This window comes from Vollenhovia emeryi, unplaced genomic scaffold, assembly GCF_000949405.1.
Source record: "Vollenhovia emeryi isolate VEMERY1.0 unplaced genomic scaffold, V.emery_V1.0 DF939122.1, whole genome shotgun sequence".
Lineage (NCBI taxonomy): Eukaryota > Metazoa > Arthropoda > Insecta > Hymenoptera > Formicidae > Vollenhovia > Vollenhovia emeryi.
The window spans coordinates 3,953,406-3,974,721 of record NW_011967244.1 but is presented as its reverse complement, the minus strand read 5'-3'; the positions used below and the strand labels follow the sequence as shown (position 1 = coordinate 3,974,721).

The 21,316-nt window shown below is 47.2% G+C and overlaps 3 protein-coding genes across 7 annotated transcripts in view; 1 reads left to right on the top strand and 2 right to left on the bottom strand.

Moving 5' to 3' along the window:
• The window catches only part of LOC105570070 (multiple epidermal growth factor-like domains protein 10), a 26,804-nt gene extending 13,171 nt beyond the window's left edge, over nt 1-13,633 (top strand). The window contains exons 2-18 of one of the 2 annotated variants that reach the window (XM_012027014.1): nt 3,802-4,057; nt 4,934-5,060; nt 5,254-5,422; nt 5,885-6,131; nt 6,683-6,803; nt 6,885-7,022; nt 7,111-7,290; nt 7,373-7,700; nt 8,122-8,229; nt 8,416-8,580; nt 8,863-9,069; nt 10,028-10,183; nt 10,279-10,455; nt 10,547-10,657; nt 10,753-10,959; nt 11,068-11,244; nt 11,319-13,633. In XM_012027014.1, the coding sequence (XP_011882404.1) occupies nt 3,921-4,057; nt 4,934-5,060; nt 5,254-5,422; nt 5,885-6,131; nt 6,683-6,803; nt 6,885-7,022; nt 7,111-7,290; nt 7,373-7,700; nt 8,122-8,229; nt 8,416-8,580; nt 8,863-9,069; nt 10,028-10,183; nt 10,279-10,455; nt 10,547-10,657; nt 10,753-10,959; nt 11,068-11,244; nt 11,319-11,611 (3,048 nt within the window). In that variant the 5' untranslated portion in view covers nt 3,802-3,920 and the 3' untranslated portion in view covers nt 11,612-13,633. The remainder of the gene's footprint in view (nt 1-3,801; nt 4,058-4,933; nt 5,061-5,253; nt 5,423-5,884; nt 6,132-6,682; nt 6,804-6,884; nt 7,023-7,110; nt 7,291-7,372; nt 7,701-8,121; nt 8,230-8,415; nt 8,581-8,862; nt 9,070-10,027; nt 10,184-10,278; nt 10,456-10,546; nt 10,658-10,752; nt 10,960-11,067; nt 11,245-11,318) is intronic. The other variant, XM_012027015.1, reaches the window with a different exon arrangement.
• Nucleotides 12,618-16,855, bottom strand: LOC105570071. Of its 4 annotated transcripts, none has more exons than XM_012027018.1 (7): nt 16,554-16,576; nt 16,131-16,262; nt 15,844-15,979; nt 15,353-15,770; nt 14,542-15,062; nt 13,936-14,127; nt 12,618-13,777 (listed from the first exon to the last, which is right to left on the bottom strand). In XM_012027018.1, the coding sequence occupies exons 3-7, from the start codon at nt 15,953-15,955 to the stop codon at nt 13,665-13,667; spliced, it is 1,356 nt and encodes a 451-aa protein (XP_011882408.1). In that variant the 5' UTR covers nt 15,956-15,979; nt 16,131-16,262; nt 16,554-16,576; the 3' UTR covers nt 12,618-13,664. The 4 variants fall into 4 exon arrangements, with proteins under 4 accessions (XP_011882408.1, XP_011882409.1, XP_011882406.1 ...); XM_012027019.1 differs by lacking the exon at nt 16,554-16,576 and adding an exon at nt 16,331-16,474; XM_012027016.1 differs by lacking the exon at nt 16,131-16,262 and having other exon boundaries at nt 16,554-16,855.
• A 167-nt stretch (nt 16,856-17,022) lies between these two features.
• Nucleotides 17,023-20,749, bottom strand: LOC105570069 (phospholipase A2 inhibitor). The gene is made up of 5 exons (XM_012027013.1): nt 20,494-20,749; nt 18,713-19,082; nt 18,314-18,630; nt 17,784-18,154; nt 17,023-17,703 (listed from the first exon to the last, which is right to left on the bottom strand). Exons 2-5 carry the CDS (start codon nt 18,968-18,970, stop codon nt 17,462-17,464), a joined length of 1,188 nt encoding a protein of 395 aa, XP_011882403.1. The 5' UTR covers nt 18,971-19,082; nt 20,494-20,749; the 3' UTR covers nt 17,023-17,461.
• Between the last annotated feature and the right edge of the window lie 567 nt (nt 20,750-21,316).

Sequence of the window (21,316 nt, the reverse complement as noted above, 5' to 3'; positions counted from 1 at the left end):
AAGCCTCCGCTACAATGATTCTCGGTTCTGTCTACAATGGTCGCAGTCTTAGAATCGTAGAGTCATGGATTTGGTCGTATCGATGTATAACTGAAACCGATTTTCTGTTTTTGAGGTATTTTCCCACGATATATTCGACATGTAATGACACACGACATATAACACTATTCTCTGATTGGTCTGTCGCGGCAATAAATCGCAGTCGTGGTCGTTGGAATAGGAATTGAACCTATTCGAGCGACTATAACGACTACGACTGCTTTGCGACTGCTCAAACGACCATCGATACAACTGTACGACCATTGTAGACAGAACCGAGAATCATTGTAGCGGAGGCTTTAATTCAGTCAGACACATAAGAATTAACCAATCATAGTCGACTATGCTTACGACTACGACTTTACGACTTCTATGTGGACGTGGCTTGTAGCTTGAAGCAAGGTTGTGGATCAACACTTATTTCTTGCGCGAGTCACGTAAATCGGTCGAATTTGCTTATTATTATTACTTGTATTCCCAAAACAGAATGTAAAGGTATAATTAACAGCCGCGACTTAACAGTGCTAATTGAGCGTAATTTCATTTCTGCTGCGACAATCCGCGTAAAGCGACGCTGGCTGTGGAGTTTAATGGGTAAAAGAAAACAACGAGGAGCAAAGGGTGAGAATCAACGCCGCGAGTCAACTTTATTAACTTAATCAACATCGTACTAACAATGCAATTCGTTTCGGCTCTGCTTCGAGCCGTCCTCAGCGACGCGATAAAAAACGGATTCCCCTCCGCGCACGTTTCCTCCTTATATAATTGTTATACTATCTTTGTAAGCGAGAATTCGCACTCGCTCGTGAAAAGTCTCCCCTGGAGGGAGGCGCGAGACGAAGATAGCGAACGTAAATAAAAGTGTACGCATTAGTGCGAGAATCGCGTTTCGTCATCGCGCGCCGTTATGTTAGACTCGTGCGATCGCTCGTGTCTAACAGCCGCCGTCCGCTGTTACGCGACTCGCCCCATTAGATGGGTTTCGCGAATTCACGTGTGTGCGAATGCGTGCGCACACGATCGCGCGCGTTGCGTTCTCGTCTGGGCACCGAACAATCGCGCGTTACGTTCCGCCCGGGTCTACGCTCACGGGACATGCCGTAACTGGTCGGTGACACGAAAGGCAGTCGTACACATGTTCGCCCGACGACAATTATGACAGCGACGACGCCCAGGGGACACGAAGGGGGAGGCCGTGACGTCTCTGAGAAAAACCGCGTCTTTCCGGGCGCGTCACGCGCTCCAGAACAAACTCTCATCGCGGTCGCATAATCCCGCAATTAATTGCCGGAGTGAAAATCCGAGAGCGCCAATTATTACGTAACGATACGCGCGCCGGATTGAAATTTGCGTGGCTTCGCTCCGCTCTCTCGCATGAACGAAAAGGAGTGTCGGCGCGGGCGGGGGGGGGGAGGGGAAGAGGGAGCGACAGGGGAGCACACCACGTGCGCTAATAACGCGTGGTTCCCCGCGGAAAACGCCCCGCGGCGGTTCTGGTCGGACGATCAGGCTCGTCTTTGGAGCATCGCTCTAATCGGTCTAAACGTTACGGCACTTCCGGTCGCCGTCGGGCGCGAGCCGCCTGATTCGCGACGTGAATCATACGCGCGCACGCGTCACGTTGCGACGGCAGACGTGAGGCAAACCGTATGTTCGACACGTGCGTAGCCTCTGATTCATGTACTTTACTCGATCGCGAGGCACGGTTTCCGGTCGTAAGCGCACGCGATTGAAATTTCGCCCGGGTGAAACGGCTTCGCGGAACCCGCGGCCCGTTGAAAAAGCGCTCATCGACGAAAACCGCCGCCTTCCGCGCGACGTCGACCGTCCTCTCGTTCGCACTCGATAGGAAATTTCTCACCGTCGCGATATCGCGTTGCGAGCCGCCGGGGACGGATTGTGCGGCAGGCATTTTTCGCGCGTTATCGTCGAATCGATAAAATGCGCAGATCGATAGCGCTGCCGCATCTTGTTCGAACTGATGGACAGCCCTTGCCTGCTTGAGCCTTAGGGTCAGAGCACAAAGCAATGTAAGTGTTGGTCCGCAACTTTGCTTTAACCAGAAAATGAAAAACTGGGCTTCAGAAGGGAACAAAGAGCGAAAGCCTTACTTAAATTGATAATTAATTAAAAAATATTCTTTAAGTAGGCGTCCCCTTTGGAAGCACACACTGTAGAGGATTTATCGCGAAAAATATTACCTCAGCCACCAGAATTCGAAGCTGGATCTCCTCTATCCGACGGGTGTCTTGTGATAAGAAAAATGATTAAATGTCGCTTGAGGAGAATGCAAGAAGAACCAGAACTGTGAAGAACTGCACGAAATTTGAAACATGAGCTCTTTTACAAACGGTGTCAGCGTGTGAACTTTTTTTTCGATTTCTCACCGGCTAGTCTGTCAGAACATTTGCAACAAGGTTCAAGGTTTTTTTAATTCAACGGCAAAAGTTTTACCGCGTACGAATTCTCTACGTGTATTTTACGCAGCTCGACATACGACGATAAAAGAAGTTTATTTATTTCGCCGCTGAGCGTTCGTCGTCGTAATTAAATAGATTTCGATCAACTGCACGTTTTGATATTGATTCACTACCGCGGCCTCATCGCGATGCAAAGTGCAAGGAAAGCGCGCAATCACAGCTTTCAAATCTTCCAAGGTGCTTTCAGTACGACACTTTTCACGTATAGAACACAAATTGTCTTCAGAGAGTTCCGAGCACTCTTAATAATCTTTGCGTTGATAATTGCTGTACGCATCGAGTCTTTCATTAGGGGGAAAAATCTATAAAAAAAAATGTTTTTAAACGAAGTAAATAGTTTAACTTAAAATTATTTTTTTTACTGAGGTAAATATTTATTCTATTTAAATAAAAGTATAAAATTTCAAGTAAATTTGTGTATTATATTAAGCAAATTAATTTAAATCATTAAATTTTCTACATTCGACTAAAGATTTCACGAGATAGGGAATATTATTTATTAAATGAAATCATTGTTTTTGTCAAATAAGAAATCCAATTTTCTTCGCTGTTTAATAAATACTTAAAGAAATGCATGTTTAAATTCGAGTTTTAATTTATTATTTTTTTAATTTAAGTTAATAAGCTATTAGGAGCCACCTAATGAATAATTTTCTTGAGTAAAGTAATATGTTTTTCGAATAAGATAATTTTTTTATCGGTGTAGAAGTTAACGCTTTAAGTTTTACGCACTTGTTAACATATCTGTTTCTCTTTGCAATCTCCCTAAGTAAAATCCTGTATCCTCGTACACCGTGCTGACTTACACATCGCGTTTTATTCTACATTATTACCCAGCTACTGATGTTAAAAATTTTATATCGCTTGTCGTTTCTCTCTTACAAGCGTCTTGAAAAAAATTCGATGGTCACCAACGGCCCAGCATTGACGAACGCGTTAAAGCTACACGGCGCAGAGCTCGAGAGCGGAAACTCGACGCGCGCGAGCTTATTTAACATCGAATCAAGATCAAGAGCATGTTGACGCCGTGCGACAAGTGGCCTCGCTGTTGATTCACTGCGGACGGTGCAGAGTATAAAGTACGCGCAATATCCAGCGACAATGGATTGCCCGTTCGAGCGATTGAAAGTCCTCGCGAGTTCCGCTGAAATGCGCGACGTAAAACGCATCCTGCGTCCTGCAGCGATATAGCGTGCAATCGCGTGCCGGAGATTCGCACGCTGCAATCGCGCGTGCCCCGCGTGTTGCGACACACGCGCTAATGTCGACGTTTTACTTTCAGATCCGTAGGCGACGGGCCGACCGTCCTGCTTTTCGGACGCTGAACGAACGCGCCGCGCGAAACGCGAGGGATTTAATCGACGGCTGAACGATCACGGCGATGGGACGGCCGCGATAGCGATGTTTCGGTCACGAACTTCAAAGTCGTATCGATCAGCTGGAATGGGGTCCGCAGTCCACTGGCTGATCGCGGCCGCCGCGATAATCTCGACGGGAGCAGCCCTCGAGGGACCGAACATATGCACCAGGCAGGAAAAGTACGTAAAGCGCTCTCGGCGGCCAATTAACAATTTGTCGTGCGCCTAGAATTTGCGACGCGCCTAAAGCTGGGTGTATACACCTACGAAACGAACACTGAACGAACCGCGAACGCGGACGTTTGTTAAGTTATCATTCGGCAGATGTATACGCCGCAGCAAATTGCGAGCAGAACGGCTCGATTCGCGTTCGGCTCGATTCCCTCATGAGGCGGTACACCAAAGGCAAAGGGAACGAACGCGAATCCCCACACGTTCGCATTCGGTGTTTATTCGTAGATGCATACCCAGCTTAAGGTTTCACCATCTCCGATTAAGGGCCGGTTTCGCCAAACGTCGCTTAACAATCTTGGTTTAGTTCACGTTTGTCTCCTTCTAAAGGCCCGCGTCCACGACGCTAGAACTCGGTCCAGGTCCTAGTTTCGAGAAATGTGCGGCCAATCAACTTGCAGCTATTCCGTAAAAGCACATTTCTCGGAGCTAGAACCTGGACCAAGTTCTAGCATCGTGGACACAGGTCTTAAAGTAACGGTTGGAAAGAGACAAAGAACGTAGTAAACTAAGCTTAAAGTTAAGCGACGTTGGTGGAACCGGATCTAAGGGCCAGTTTTGCAAACGTCGGTCGACTCCCTATCTTTTTCTGTCTTATTAACCGAAAGGTCTGGTCCATAAGAGTCCTCGAAACGCCGTGTTGTCCCACGAGTACATTTTCAGGATAAATTTCAAAAGAAAATTCTCTCCGCGCAGAGAATTGGCCAATCACTTGGTTGACACTTACTCGGCCGATTAAATTACTCGGAGATGACGAAACCGACTCCACGTTCGCAAACGTTATTGTCGACGGGATTCATTTACGAGAGCGAGTGTCGTTTGCAGGTACACGATAACAGTGAAAGTGTCCGAGCAGAAACCGTACACCGTGCGGGAGAACACGTGGTGCTTCAGCTTCCCGCCGAGATGCTCCAAGTACAAAGTCGTCTACAGGACGGTCTACAAGGAACAGGTCGGTTATTGAATAATCGCGCGTCTGACCAAGTACTTTCTAATTTTACGGGAAAGGTCCGATCTGAATCTGCGTCTCCCGCTCGCCGTCGCTCGGCGCGACGGCGAGCCCGGAGAAGAAAGGAGACCGCGGAGAAACTGATTATCGGTGAAACGGTCCGTTATTGCGCCGTGTTGTTTTTCTCTTTTCGTAGGAATTGACGAAACAAAGGCCCGTGGAAGAATGCTGCAAGGGCTACGCGCAGACCACGAACGGCGATCGTTGCATTCCGGTCTGCTCCCAGGACTGCCGCCACGGTACCTGCATCGCGCCCGACGTCTGCAAATGCGAGTCGGGATACGGCGGCCCGTTATGCGACTTCAGTGAGTGCTGCCTCCTTTTTCTATACGCATAACGGCAGGACACGCATTCCAGCGATATCTGTGGCGAGCACACTTTTATTGCACGTACGCTTCGTTTACGACGCGACGATTCGACACGCATAACAACCTGTTGCCATAACACGTAGAGATAACAGAGAGATCGAGCGTATGCGATAACGAGAATGTCGTTGAAGCATAATTTGACAGTAACAACAGCTCGCGTTCGCGAGAGATAATCGAGAATACGTAGTCGTGAATTTTTAACAAAAGTTAAAAGTGTCTTTGGACGAACGTTTAACGTAAATGCACTTTTTATCGTTCGAAAGGGGTTTCCTGGAATGCTCGCGTCCGAGATTACTTTTAAAAACTCGACGAAAGAAATACGCGGTGACTTCCGGCGGCAACGAGGACAAAAAGTTCGTTTAAGCGAGGTAGTCTATTTTTAACTCTGTGTATGAACAGGGTGCCCGGTGGGTAAATGGGGCAGAGATTGCGAGATGGATTGCAAGTGCCAGAACGGTGCCACGTGCGACCCATTCGACGGCAAGTGCATGTGCACCAGGGGCTGGACCGGAGTGTACTGCGATCAGAAGTGTCTCCCGAACCGCTACGGGCAAGACTGCGCCGAGGAATGCCGTTGCAGGAACGGCGGGAGCTGCCATCATATCTCCGGCGAGTGCTACTGCGCCTCTGGTTACACCGGACCGCTGTGAGTGTTCCAAATCTCATCGACGGGGTGTCTTGTTCACGTTATCGCTCGGAAATGTTTCTCCACGGCTGTTTATATAACTTCGGTCATTTTCGCAAGAGAATCCCCCCCCCCCGAAAGCTTTTGTCCTAATAATAATGATAGCTACACGGAGAGAACTTCCCTTTAAAATTTATCTTAAAAATATTGTTATCATGCGACAACACGACATTTCTAAGAATTTTCTGGGAGCTTTTTGAAATTTTACCATACATTTTACTAGTAATTATACTTAGTATACTATCCCAAACACACATACGTCCAAAAGACGACTTAACGGTCTCGTTAAAGATATCTCTTAGACACGCGTGCTGTACGGGATTTTACTAGTAAAATGTAAAACTTTCCAAACACTCTCATAAAGTTATTGAAAATGCCATGTTATTCTACAATTACATGACTTTCAGGATAAATTTTAAGAAAAAATTCTCTCCGTGTAGCCAGAGAGGTGTTAACGAGGCTCTTTTCGACTGACGATCGTCACTCTAATAATCGCTGTTGTGTTTGCGCAGGTGCGACGATTTGTGTCCGATGGGCAAGCATGGCAAGGAATGCAAGTCGGAGTGCCGTTGTCAGAACGGCGGTTCCTGCAACCCTATGACCGGCGAATGCTACTGCACATCCGGCTGGACGGTACGCGAGATTCTGCACAATCGAATATCCCGTGACACGCGCGTGAACTTAACACTTACAAACGCAATATTTATCACGCAGGGTTCGGTCTGCGCGAATCGGTGCCCGGAGGGTCTCTGGGGCAACAACTGCTCTCAGCCCTGCGACTGTTATAACAAAGCCGGCTGCGATCACATTACGGGCGAGTGTCGGTGCAAGCCGGGCTTCTACGGCGACAAAGTACGTGAACGCCGATTGTTCCAATTAACGTTAGTGCAACTTTTAAGTCGAAATAATTAATAACTTGTCTGTTCAACGCGACAAACAGTGCCTGAAGATCTGTTCCGAGGGCACATTTGGACTGGACTGCGCTAACAATTGCATCTGTGAAAATGGTGCCACGTGCAATCCCACTAACGGCACCTGTGTGTGCAGTCCGGGTTGGATTGGCAAAACGTGCAGCGAACGAGCCTGCGAGAACGGTTTTTACGGTTCCGAGTGTGCGAAGGTGAGTCGCGATTTTTTCTTGGGAAGCTGCTCTGGAAGACTTTCACGATGTCTCCCCCACTGTTGTAAATTAATCCTCGCAGGTTTGCGAGTGCGAGGAGAGGAACACGGAGCTGTGTCATCCGTGGACCGGGCAGTGCTCCTGCAAAATGGGATGGGACGGCGAGACCTGCGCCCGGCCGTGTCCCTTCTACACATTTGGCAAGGGCTGTGAGAATCGCTGCAACTGCAAGAACAACGCGCAGTGCTCGCCCGTCGACGGCACCTGCATCTGCGCGGCCGGATATCGCGGGAAGGACTGCGGCGAGCTCTGCCCCGCGAACACGTTCGGGGAGGACTGCGCGCAGAAGTGCGCCTGCAAGAACGGAGCCAGCTGCTCGCCCGAGAATGGACGCTGCAACTGCACGGCTGGTAAGCGTAATTTTGCGCAACTCGGGCAATCACGCTCGACGGCTTGTAATTATAAACCCGTTTAGAGGAGACCTTTTAGATGCGCCTACATTCTGAAGAGAAAATTCATCATCGGAGAAATAGTTGGCACAACCTTATGAAACTTTTACGTTTAGCTGTTTGGTCATTTTTAACTGTCCTGTAAAATTACTTCATGATTATCTACTCCGCTCTCATAATTTTTTTTGCATGGTATCAGACTTCCTTTAATACGTTTCGTACTCGTTTCCATTGCTCGTTTGTAGACTTAGTAGGCTCACTAGTTACTTATTGTTAGTAGAATTATTTATTAAAATCTCGCTATGTATTTCCGATGGAGAAGATATTTGACATCGGTAAGTACGACACACAGATTACACGTATCTCTCTGAAATTTTGCCAGGATGGGTCGGTGTCTTGTGCGACCGTCCGTGCGACGACAAGTCCTACGGCAAGGATTGCGAGGGCAAATGCAACTGCTTTAACAATGCGGCCTGCAACCCGCAAAATGGTAAGGCAATTGAGTAGCGACACCCTTCCGGTTCGAGTCCTCGCGACGAGGCGATGGTAAAATGTTTACGTCGATATCGTTAAACAAGAACGTGTACAGAGAAATTCGCGATCAGTTCCTATCTTTAAATTCTTTCTTAGCACATGCACCCATAGAACACGCGTTATCTTATCTAAACACACGCAGGCACGTGCACGTGTGCGGCTGGCTTCACCGGCACACTGTGTCAGGATCGTTGTACAAAGGGCTTCTTTGGCAACGGATGCAATCAGACCTGCAACTGTGTCGAGGGGAACTCCGTGGACTGCGACTCCGCTACCGGCTATTGCAACTGCAAACCGGAATGGCGAGGTTTGTTGAATTTACTCCCGCGTCCGGTTACCAAGTCAGAAACTTTGCACAACATCTTACGTAATTGTTGAATCAATAGAGAAATTATTGTTAAAAACGATCGTGAAGATTATTCATAAACGTAGCTGTATCGCATATATTACCAGTGTAACAATAGTGACATAAAGAGTATAAGAGAAGCAGTAGACGGGCGATTGGGCGGCGTAGAAAAAGCTGCTCTTAGTGGTAGAGCTCAGCAAAGAGTCGTTTCTCGAGACGGGTTTTGCTTTAACGCCAAAACAGGAATACGATGCGAAACAAAGTGTCCGGAGGGTCTTTACGGCGAGGATTGTCACTCGCATTGCGAATGCATGAACAATAGTTCGTGTGATCCCACGACCGGAAGTTGCGTCTGCGCCAGGGGTTGGGAGGGCCCCGACTGCTCGCAGCCCTGCAAGGAAGGATGGTACGGGCTGGGATGCAGAGAGAAATGCCCGGAGAAAATGAACGGTAACGAAGATCCAATGTCCAAGACTTAGATGCATGACGTCGTTTAAGTGTAACCCTTTAAATTCGCATGATTGTTGTGCCGATTAATCGTATCTCGTAGGCAACGTGAGATGAGTGCATCGTCGCACCTTGCGGCAGAGCGTGTTGTGTTTAACATCTTAATCCTGAATGTAATATATTCTTACGGTTATCATGTGTTTCAACAATCTCCTATTTTTCCGATACACAAATCGGTCAAACCCCCTCACGGAACATATTTTTACGTAAGTTCGACCGTTCGTCGCGTATACTTCGGTAGATTACCATGAAAAGAAATAAAAGAGAAGAAATTAGATTAGCACTTTGATTGCCATGTCACACGTATCTGAGTGATGCGTAAATTTCTCGCCGTCCTTTTGCGAGTGACGGTCTTATCTGATTAAGAATAATTTCACTAAATATATGAGACATTAAAGGAGTAATATAAACTTTATCAAGAGAAGCAATAAAATGAAATATTAGATTTGTTAAGTTCAACACCGAGATTAGTTTGGTACTTAAAGTGTTGAGTTGTAAGATCAACTTCTCCCGCTTATGGTGGCATTGTAACATCCGGAGACGTAGATAATGAGCTTGGATGTGGGTTTTCTCTCATGTACTTTGCGGTACACAGCTAACAGAATTCGAAGCTAAGAAATAGTTTGACCGCTGCTTGCGCAAACGCTGACGCAAACAGTAGGCATAACACTCCACTTTGCTCTTTGTCACCAATCGCTTTTATTGCCAGGCACTTCACTGAGTTATTCGATTAATCATTGGCTTTGCCTTCGGTTAAAGCGAACATGGTGAAAGGGATTGCAGCGAAACGTGTCGTACACTGAAAAATTAACATAAGCGATAAAGTTTTGTCGTAGAAGTCTCTATGTTATTATGGTAAACAATTTTTTTAATTTATCAGCATCGCCGCTTTCTTCCTTAGGAAACATGACTTGCGATCACGTTACCGGCGAGTACGTCTGCCGTCCGGGATACCTGGGTCTCACCTGCGAGCATCCGTGTCCGCCCAATCGTTACGGGCTGAACTGCGCGAATCACTGTCACTGTAAAAACGGCGGGGAATGCCATCACGTAACAGGCAAGTCGAGAGCTCGCGAATCTTCCCGAGACGTAATTTCATTTGAATACATCCACTTGAATCTCTTTTATTACCGCGGTGTATTTTTCAATCAGGCGTATGCCAGTGCCGGCCTGGCTGGCAGGGCGAGTACTGTCAAACACCTTGCGCGGAGGGCACTTACGGTGTAAATTGTACGCAACATTGCAAGTGTCAGAACGGCGGTAAATGCAGATCCAACGATGGCCATTGTCGATGTCCGTCGGGATGGACCGGCACCAGGTGTACCGAAAGTAGGTTTAAAGAGCTGCAGACTTGAATCAGATAAGAACGACGAGTTAAGCTGTACATTGATAAATTAAATGCAACGCTTGCCGATTTCAGTTTGTCCCGAGGGATACTACGGTGATCACTGTATGGAGCCTTGCGAATGTAAAAATGACTTTTTCATGTGCCATCCTGCCGACGGTTGTATTTGCAGACATGGGTATACAGGTACGTAACATCGTTAAGGAAGTAATTCCGTACGAAGAATTAAAGTTTCTTCGTCGTCGTACGGTGATTTAAGGTGACTGAGAAATTTCTTTTAGGTGAGAATTGCGATGAACAACTATTTTCCCGTAATATCCAGGAGAAGGATGACGGAGGATATGGGCACATTGTCGGAGTCGTGTTCGCGACCATTGTTATAATTGGCGTTTTGTTAGCTGCGTGGTTCTACCATCGTCGTAGAGTGGCTGATCTGAAGAGCGAGATAGCCCAAGTGCAATACACGGCTGAGCCTGTATCACCGCCAGGTAAATGAAGCATTTCCTATTGCTGATCGAAAATTTGTTTATCGAAGACAGTCGTCGAAGTGCTTTAATTTTCGACCAGAGAAATCTAAAGTATTATTTTCTTCGTAGAACGAAACCAATTCGACAATCCAGTGTATGCGTATCAAGGTTCCTCCAAGTTCGACGATGGCACTACTACGTTACTGAATAACTTCCAATTCCGCAATAATTTCCATAAAAACATAAATACGGAGAAAGCTAAATTCGGTCTAGGTAGCTGTACCGACGACGAAGACGATTGCAAAGGTATGGCATGTTTATTAACGACAAAATAAAGAAAATTTTGTGTGCACGACTAATTTCGATGTTTTACTGCTTAGGAGCGTTCGGGCTGCAATACGACCTGAAGAACAGGGACGCCGATATGGGAAATCCGAACTTGAATGTGTATCACAGCATCGACGAGATGGACGGCAAGAAAGTCGAGCACGTCTACGACGAGATCAAGCAGAACAACGAGTCGGAATACGACGAGCTGAATCAGCCGCGGCCGGTTAGCTGGAACATAAAGCCGCATTCGAGTCTAACAACCAATGGCTTCCTGCCTAAATCGTGCGACAATCCGGGACCTAGCAAAGCGATAGACAAAGATCCAGAATTAGGTGAAACCTAAAAACTCCACGCAGGGTTCCTCGTTTTCAACTGCCCAGGTTTGAAGTAGAATGAGCTTTATTTACGTGCGGTCGGAAGACTCTGTCCCCTTTCTAGTAAGGAGCAAGTCTGTGGTATTACCTTTTGTCATTTAAGCAAATTTCTTAAGTAAGTCTTTACAACATAATTGCGGTTAATTATGAAACCAGTTTCGTAAAAATTGTATATTGGACGTTTTATATATATTTAAAATCTACTCGTGCGGTTTTATCGTGCCTTTGTCTGGTAAATACGACAGTATTACGATAAAAATATTTCGTATGCGGGACAAGAAAATTTTTAAACCAAAAAAATTTCTGGCATGCTTTTCTTGTAATATTTAGCTTTCACTTGAGATATTATCGATCTCTGTCATTTTCTCACTTGCTACGAATTATTGTGATGAGAAAATGAACGTTTCTGTATATATAAACATATTCTTTTTAAGTGTAGTTTTAATTAAATTATTATGTGCACTTGTCTCTCGATTTATGCGGAGTATTTGTCCCGCGTGGTTTTTCTTTACGCGTAAATAGTCCCCCCGATACAAAAAGAGAATATGTAAGAGAGGAACCTGCATATGTTAAAAAAATTTTTATTTTACATATTTGCACAAAAACAATAATAATGAAAGTAGAAAGGTAGATTTGTTATCACTTGTATGGGTAAATGTGCTCTCTACAAGTCAACCAAAAAAGTCAGACTGATGTAATAAGTATGTGCAATTAAGTAAGAACTTAATGGTATATAATAATTTCAATAAATACGATAAAAAGATATATTTTCGGACTGTATGAAATGATCGTGTATAAAAAGTACCGCGTAAATCGAGGGATGAGTGTATTTGATAGATGCATATGTTGCCGTGTATATGTTGCCAAAACGGCATAAGTAAGTAAGACGTAGTTAAGAAGGCAATGATAAACAGGTGATAAGAAATGAAATCACGAACTTTGTGAATACACAAAGATCTTACCGCGGAGGATCAATTGTATATCTAGATTTTTTATTCGTTGCATGGTTATATCAATATATCGCAATGATTATAAAGACATGTAAAAGAATCTAATAATTGTTGATTTTAATTTTTACAATTTAGTATATCTTAAAAAATAGATGGATCTGGCTTGTATGAACAAATGCAAGTTTATAAATGCAATAAATTATGTAATAAAATATGGGTAAAAATTACGCGATTGCTATGGCGTATTCTTACGACACGTATACAAAAGCAGGCGGTCTTAATTTTCATCATTTTACTACTCTACTTAGCTGTAACATGGCAATTGATTATCTATTGTAACCAGGAGATGTACATATAAATTTTAAATATTCGTTTTTTTTACATTTTCCTTTTCAAGGGATAATATCGTGCAAGACGTTACGGGGTGTATCGCTTATCTTGCAATTATCTTGTGATATAACTCTATCTATTTTGGCGTGTCCAAATGAAAAGCGTATTAGTATATAGCGGTAACGTATAACTGATATCTGGATGGATTAATTTGATCGTGTGTATTCGAAAAGACTTGCAGAATAAATACAAATAATAGAATAAATTTGCGAATAAGGTAAGACGGCGATCAGTGTGATAATACCGTGATGTGCATTGTTAACATGTCGACTAATAGGAAAGATATTTTAATAAAGTTGTCGCGACACTTCATTGCGGTCATACGTAGACAATCGTATAATGTAAAAACACTTATTCTACTACTCCTCTTCAAGCTACAAGGTACGTAAAGTTTGGCACGCTTCGTTGCGTGCGATATTGCCTTACATGCTTGACAATCCAAAGTCGACTATGTAATTCACGAATCGTATGGCGTGAAGGATTATGTGATCACGTATTTACTGTTACACCGTTCGCATTACACGGAGCACACAGCGTTTATTCTTAAGATTACTTGGTAAGAGTATTTCTTACTATTTAAAGGCGTTTAGGTAATCGCCGCCTGTTTTCACCATCGATGTTAGCGCCTTGTAAATACATTTCTGCGACGGACCGTAGCGTATGGTTTTTGTAATGATTTTTGTTAGCCCTCTCTCAGCCTCCGCGCCCGTATGACTTCCCAAATGGGCGGCACGATCCAGTAGCATCCGCCGAGGAACTGCAGCAACGCAACCACGCGAAGACACACGTTCTCGCCTGCGATTGTTAAATTTGATAAATCTTCGGGTCGTGAAATTTTTCTCTGTTACTGTCGTATCCGGCGCATCGCGCGTACCAAAGAAGCGCAATTTATAAATCTCTTGTAAAATTATAAGAAAAAGAAGGAAGAATAAATAAAAGTCGATGTTACGTACTGTCCTCGAAGCAGAAGGCCAACACCCCCAACCCGACGATGGTGGAGAACAGTCTGTGCGAGCGATGGGCGAATTGATTTCCCAGCACGTCGCACAGCGTCAAGTCTTGACAAACGAGCAGACTACCGATACCGATTCCACCGAGCAGCGACCACGTTAGAAACCAGTAATAGTCATACGTATAAGTTAAGCCTGTGGATGAGACAGCGATGAGAATCAAAATGACATACGCCTTGCGCATTTAACTAAACAATTCGGTATATTAGCTGAACTATGGATAATACTCGTACATCTAATTGTAAGAATGATCTTGCTTGTGGCTCATCCGAGTGAAAAAGTTTACACAGATCTAACCAGGGCTAACAAAAATTATCATACTAAAGTATGATTTTTAACTATCTTCTTCTGAGAAATGACACTCAAGTCCATAGACGGTCTCGATTTTTGCTCGTCTATCTATTCGGATGAGCCACAAGCAGAATCATCCTTAAATGTAGAAAGGGCATAGTAAATATCACGTAGGAATGAATTAACGTTACATTAATGAGTAATGCAATACTATTTAGGAGCCCCAAGGAAATACGAATCTGTACACGTCTCACGCACTTAACAGAGTAACACTGCCGAGCCAACAGGCGCCACCAAAATACATTCTTCTGTACTGAACGGTAGTGACGGTGATCCAGTAGCTAGCGACGCTGGGTACGAAAGAGCCGACCCCGGCGACCACCAGCAACGTCATCCAGTCGTCCGTGCGGTAAACCGGCTTCGCCCGCTGCAGGTACAAGGCAGGCACCAGGATCCAGAAGAAGAGCGAGCCGGCTCTCATCCCGATCCACGTCACCACAGCCGCCCAGAACCTGAAGTAGCGAGCCACGCGAAACTCCTGCTTCCACTTGCTGTCCGAACGCGCGGTCGGACTGACGAAGAGCTCGATGTCCTCGTCCGGCTCCTGGTACGCGTAGATGCTGTTCACCTCGCTGAACAAAGGCGCGACATTTCTGTCCTGCTTGTCGCCGTTATCGTAAGCGACGTTGTCCGCGCCGTTGTCTCGTCGATCTGGCTCCGACTCTCTGTCCGGTGATAGCCTGATGCCCAATTCATTATCCTCGTCGGCAAGAAGCAACCTGTTGACGAAGGCGCGATATTACGGCGTGGAAACACAAGATCGTGCATCATTAAAATGGTCTCTTCGATGTCCATTTCTACCAATGCAGATTAACTTTGATCTCGGTTTAACTTACATTTTTTTCTTTTTCTAGTTTCAGGCATTGGAAAAAGATGAAAATAAGTTAAACCGGGATGAAAGATAGTCTGCATTGGTGGAAATGGTTATGAGAGAAACTTCACGGGCGACTCTGTTTTAATTAGAGAGACGAGAGTTTACAAACGGGGTGAGAATGTCCCCCGCCGTCACCTGTAAGGAGACGCTCGCTGCGGAGCTGGAAAGCGCAGAGTCAGGGTGCCCACGGCAGTAGGAAGGAAAGCGATCGTCATCACCAAGAGGCCGGCCTTCAGACCGGTTTCCTCGAGCAGGAAATGCGTCAGCGCCGGAACGAGGATGAAGCCGACGGACATGGCGATGTTCTTGAGCGTCAGCGCCAACGGCAGCCTCACCCTGAAGTGCCTGCGCAGCACGGTCTCGCTCTCGACGATGACGAAACTCGCCCCTATGCCCATCACCGCGCCGGCACTCAAGCCGGCTAAGTACGCGCCCACCCCGCCGGTCGCCAGGTATCCGGAGGCTATGACACCTATGGTGAGGAGTGCCACGCCGATCAGGCCGACCAGTCGCGGTATCGACGCCAATTCCGTCACGGTCTTAGTCCACGGGTCTGAAGATCGTGGACGGAGATAGTGGGAGTCGTGATAAAGAGCCGATACATAGTGTCAATATAAGAGGGGCACCTGCTAAGCTCCAAAAAGCGACGAACAATAGAGGCGCCAGGGTGACCTCGTTCCACAGATCGAAGTAAAGCGTGCTGTTCGTGACCAAGTATCCCCGCACTATGCCGTACATCGACAGGACGCTGGGCACGGTGATCTGTACAGTTTTAACAGCGCGACATTTGTACCTCGCAAAACACTCGATCCGTCCGTCTTTTCTGATGCACCGGTGCAATATTTATTGCAGACGCGTTGTACAGGGCATTGTGAGATATAGGCGCAACAGTATCAGGGATTCTATTACTTACCTATCGAAACGATTACAGAGACTAACGCGACGTTGACATGGATCTATATCGTATAGCAAATAGTTAACGAAAAATCATTGTTCGATTCGTGTATTCCTCGTATCCGGCAAACCTACGTTGTAAATGTAACACCTGGAACAAAATTTTGTTAACGTAATTTACGCGTCAGCAAAAAAAAATGTCGATACCACTGAGCGTACATTTCCAAATACCCTGTATTGCGTCGAATACCGTCTTTCCAACTTCGTCATCCAGTTGCTTTAATTTTAATTGGTCGATATTAAAAAAACAGATTATACGAATACTTGATAATTTTAACAAAGACTCGGGCATTTAGGCGGCAACTGTAGGATCACGAGATCTGATTTCTGAACGAAACGAAGAACGACTCTACCATGAAAGATGCACGTGCGATGATCGAACCTGAATGAAGGCAACACCTAGGAGGACCAACCACGAGTATCCACCATCTGGAGCGGTGGGTCCGAGCTCCGGGAACGAACTGACGATGTCGTCGAGACGGAGTCGCCCGACGAGCGGCATTTTTCTCGTTGCGCTCGGCGCAAGGCTCGGGGGCGCGTAAACTTTACGATGCGAAAAGCGACGTTCGAGACGGCAGGAATTCGCTAAGGTGATTTCGCGACACTTTCTCGCTTTGAACAAACGGCAGTCATTAAGGCGGCTTAAAATATACTGTGCGCGGTATCTAATCTCGGCTAAGGTGCCTCGACGCTGCGATAGCCGTTGATAAGAAGGAAAAGCCGCACCGTTTTCGCACCTGCCAAACCTGCCACCTGCAGACCTCGGCGATTGAATTTATCATCCTTGACGGACGTTCGATTACGCGAGCGCGGCGCGGAGAGATCCGGCCTTGAGAAATCAATTTCAGAAATCGTTATAATAAATAACATTTATTTATAAACGGATTATTACATCGTAAAGTTAAATTGGATAACTAGGTAGCGTTAATCACAAATCGGTATCGCTCATTGACTGTACGCAATGCCTGAAAACGCGCCGACCATGAAACTTCATGCTCAATTTCGCACGCCGCTGCGAGCGTGCGAGTTATCGGGGAGCCATACAATTTGAAGCATAATTTTACGTAAAACGACGATACCGTTACGGTTAGAAGTATATTACAAAAGTTTCATGCGCGTCCAAGTTTCTCCCGGAACCTTTAGTCCGTGCCCGTTCGCCATTCGCTTCGAGACGTGCGAACGGGGTAAGCTGAGTTCTCGAGCTCGGCGTCTTCGCGAGACGCGAACGAACTCTATCTTAAGCGAAAACTTGTCGTTTGCCGGAATACAGCTTCCCTCCTCTTTCCTCGCTCACACGTCCTCGCGAGTATCACCGTTCGCTATCGAAGTGTACCGCACCCGCTTGCTGACCGAGTCGAGCACAGGCTCGATCTTCTTCTGAAGTTTCACCCTTTGTAGATAGACCAAAGCGCACACCAGAGCGATCAGCACTATCGAGAGGAAGCAAAGCACCACCGTCGTTCCCCGCTGGGTGGAAGCTAGTAGCTTCGGCGCGCAATTCTTCGTTTCGTGGAAGTCGTGCCGCAGGTTACCTAATAAAAGGAACAGAGCGTGAACAGCGGAATTGCCGAGGTGATAAGAAACCGCGTTTATCCGATCGACGAAGAATTACCCTCGTGGCACTGCAGGTTGGCCTTGTTTCGGATAAACACTTTCGTCTTCTTCATCCACTTGATGAACGGATTGAGCTTGCAGGAGCACTCGAAGGGATTGCCAGAAAAATCCACGGTCACGGTCCGCTCGTGCTTAGCGAGATTGTCCATGGTATGGAGATCGCGCTCGAGGACCCTCGTGAATTTGTTTCGCCGTAGGTCCAGGAAGCGCAGTCTGTGCAGGCACGACAGATTGAACTGCAGCGCGCTCAGGTCGTTATCGCCGAGATGAAGATCGAGGAGGCTCGGTAGATCGCAGAACACGTTGACGTCTTTGAACTCCGAGATCTCGTTCTGCTCGATATGCAGCTTTATCAGCTGCGTGAGGTTGCTGAGAAAAAGGAATGAGCGGAAACATCAATTAAAACCTGAGGGTAGATTAGAATAACTGCAGGATTAATTTGCCAGAAGAAACCTTCGACATTAGCGCGATAATTTGATATAAAAGGAACAAGAGAGTCAAGAGTGGAAAAGAAGACAGGTGAAATACCTGTTGACGAAGATGTCGTGGAGCGTCGACGCCAGGTTCCTCGGCGGACCGTCCTCGAAGGCGTCGGTCAGGTGCAGCTCCAGTAGGGAGATGAAATTGGAGAACACCCGCGGGTGGCTCCTCGCGGGATCCAACGAGAGCTCGTTGAAGTCGAGTATGAGACGCTCCACGTGCTGCACGTGGTGGTAAGCCTTGCCGCGTATCTCGCGTATCTTGTTGTTCGACATGTCGATCACCTTTAGATTAGGCAGGTTGTCCAGGGTGCCGAACACGTTCCAGGGCAGTTCCTCCAGCTCGTTCCCCGTGAAGATGAGCACCTGCACAGGCCGAAGCGCCGTCGCGTTAATTGCATCAATGACACAGGGTCCGCGGACTTTAGTCGCGATTGATTCTACGCACCTGCGTCTCGTTGGGCAAAGCCGCCAGCGGGGACGTGTCCTGGAATCCGGTACCCGTGCAATTCACCACGTATTGAAAGTGACCGTCGTAGCACGTTCTGAGGCAGTGACAGCGGTTCTTGAAGGCCGGCCCGCACTCGAGCCTGGACGACGCCGGCGTCTCTAGAGAGTGAAAATTTGGATCCCCGCAGTCGTCGACCGACCTGGCGATCGACGCCGATATCAGGAGGAGCGTCGAACAGTAAACGACGGCCCTCATCGCGGCTCGTGCCGATGACGATCAAGGCGCTTCGCGAAGGATTTTGCGCTCACGCGCGTGCACATTCGACCGAACGTTGGCCGAGAAGATCTTCGCGCGTCTCACCTCCAATCTATGTACATGCAACGCGAATGTTTAATAGAAGTTGGCCATTAATTATTCATATTGTGAGCTTAATGACTGGGAACGGGCGTAGGTCAGAAATTGCAGAGTAAAACCTCAACTTTAATTTAATAAGATCTCTCTCTCTCTCTCTTTAACGGTTCGACGATGAAAATTTGACCGTCCTCTTACTCGGTACAGATCGTCAAAATTAAGTTTCCCTACAGCTGCATTTTTTTCTTTGGACAAGATAATGCAACGGCAATTGTTTGGAAACCGAAATATTATAGTAATATTCAATGTAATACAATTACATAATCACACTATTATTTAATGATTATATGATTGTATATTAAATTAATATGTGATAAAATTAACATTATATTAACAACCGAATATTTGGACAAGGTGACGCAACGGCAATTTTTTGGAAAGTAATGTTCGATGTAATACAATTATATAATCACATTATTATTTTATGATTATACGATTGTATATTAATCAAATTAGTATTGTATTAATAATTCGATAGAAATTTATACGCTCGTACAATACGCGTCGAAGTATTATTTAACGGTGACTCATTAACAGGTTCCCTGGGTTTCTATCGCCAGCTACAAGATGAGCGAGTATTGCGGGTAATTCCAGCAACTCCGCGGGACTTGCTGGACAATAGAAGAGCTCGAAGGATCTAAAGCAATTGGACCGTGCACGTTCGTATGCAATCGCGTCGTCAACAGTTTGAAACTTGGAAGTAGGTCGCCGAGCCGAGCCGCCGACTCGGAAAACGTTCAACTGGCTCACCCACGCGACAGGTAATGTCGAGCGGGGAAGAGGAGAGCCGCCTTCCGCGGCTCCTCCGGATATCTTGGAACCGTGCGCCTGGTCGCACGGCGTGAGATGGCCGTGGCACGCTTATTTTACTCGGCGCTGGCATTGAGAGAAAGCTGATCGCGACGGGACCGCGGCGCGCCGTTTGACAATCCCGAGGAGGCCGAGCGGAGCTTAAGCTGCGGACCGAGCCGAGCCTGATAACTCCAACCGATGTGGCACGTAACTGACGCGCGTTTTCGACGATATCAATTTGCGTATTTGTCAATGAAATCAACAGGCACCACGAGTGAGGTCTCGTTTCGCTGACGACCAGTCATCGGAGTACGCATACGTTCGATATCCGGTTGCACGTTCGCCGCGTTGGACCTCTGGACTACTGGCCGAGAGTCGGAGCGTCGCGCAGGAAACTTTTACCTGTCGAAAGAGGTGCCCACTTACCATTCCGTCCGCGTGACGAAAAGAAAAGAGAGGGAGAGAGCGAGAAAGAGAGAGAGACAAAGAAAGAAGGAAAGAGCCTGACGAAGAAGGGAGAGACTCGGGGGACCCCCGAGTGCGCTCCGAGGAATGCACCCGAATCGGAAACGCACCTTGTCTCGGTAGCCCGCGTCCACTTGGTACACGCGCATTCGAGCTCCGCGCAGCAGAGCGTACACGTTTCGCTCGCGAGACCACCTCCTCCGGGGGGGGAGGCTCGAGCTTCCGGGAGCGGCGGAACGCGCGAAGACCGGAGACTCTCGAGAGGGAACTCCGCGAGGGAGGCAGGAAGCGCGCGCGCGAGACAGCGGCTCCCGTTCTCCACGACGCGACGGACCGCACCACATTGCGCGGCCGTGCTTCATCCCGACCGCACCTGCGGTCCCGCTTCCCTCCTGGGCCCCTCGGCGGGCCCCAGGTACCGAGGCGGGACCGGCCCCTCCAATTCTCCTCGAACGAGTCGGGCCTCGTTCCTCCTCCGGCTGGCGATCCACGTCGCACCTTCTCGCACCGCTGACATCACCTCCTTCCGACCCTTCCTTCCTCCTTCCTTGGTCCCCGCGGTCGCTCTCGCCTCGTTCGCTCCGCTTCGCCTCGCGATGTCGTCATTAACGAGCTCGCAGCGTGGCTGAGAATGGGGAGCCGCAGTTAGAAACGCTCGTTTCGCGGCTTCGAGCGTGTGCACACGCTCGAACGGAGTTTAATAAAGGGCCTCAATTACGAATTCTCCCGGCTTATTGCCGGAATTAACTCGGGAATTGTTCCACTATAGAGATCTCTACTGATCGCCTACCATTTCGCTCGTTATTATGCCATTCTTATTAATACAGATCCCTCCACACTCGACTCTCCCCCGTTGGGGAGAGATTTACTGTCTCCGACGCAGCGGAAAAGATTTCGAATGCGTTTCCACACGGCGTGTCCCTCGGCGCGATG

Coding starts and splice junctions, on each gene's coding strand:
- LOC105570071 (XM_012027016.1), bottom strand. CDS start 16,673: ATGCCGCTCGTCGGGCGACTCCGTCTCGACGACATCGTCAGTTCGTTC. Junction 15,980..16,553: donor TAGGTGTTGCCTTCATTCAG/GTTCGATCATCG, acceptor AAAACTGTACAG/ATCACCGTGCCCAGCGTCCT. Junction 14,128..14,541: donor CGGCAGTGTTACTCTGTTAA/GTGCGTGAGACG, acceptor TCTCATCCACAG/GCTTAACTTATACGTATGAC.
- LOC105570069 (XM_012027013.1), bottom strand. CDS start 18,970: ATGAGGGCCGTCGTTTACTGTTCGACGCTCCTCCTGATATCGGCGTCG. Junction 18,155..18,313: donor CACGACATCTTCGTCAACAG/GTATTTCACCTG, acceptor CCTTTTTCTCAG/CAACCTCACGCAGCTGATAA. Junction 17,704..17,783: donor CAACCTGCAGTGCCACGAGG/GTAATTCTTCGT, acceptor TCCTTTTATTAG/GTAACCTGCGGCACGACTTC.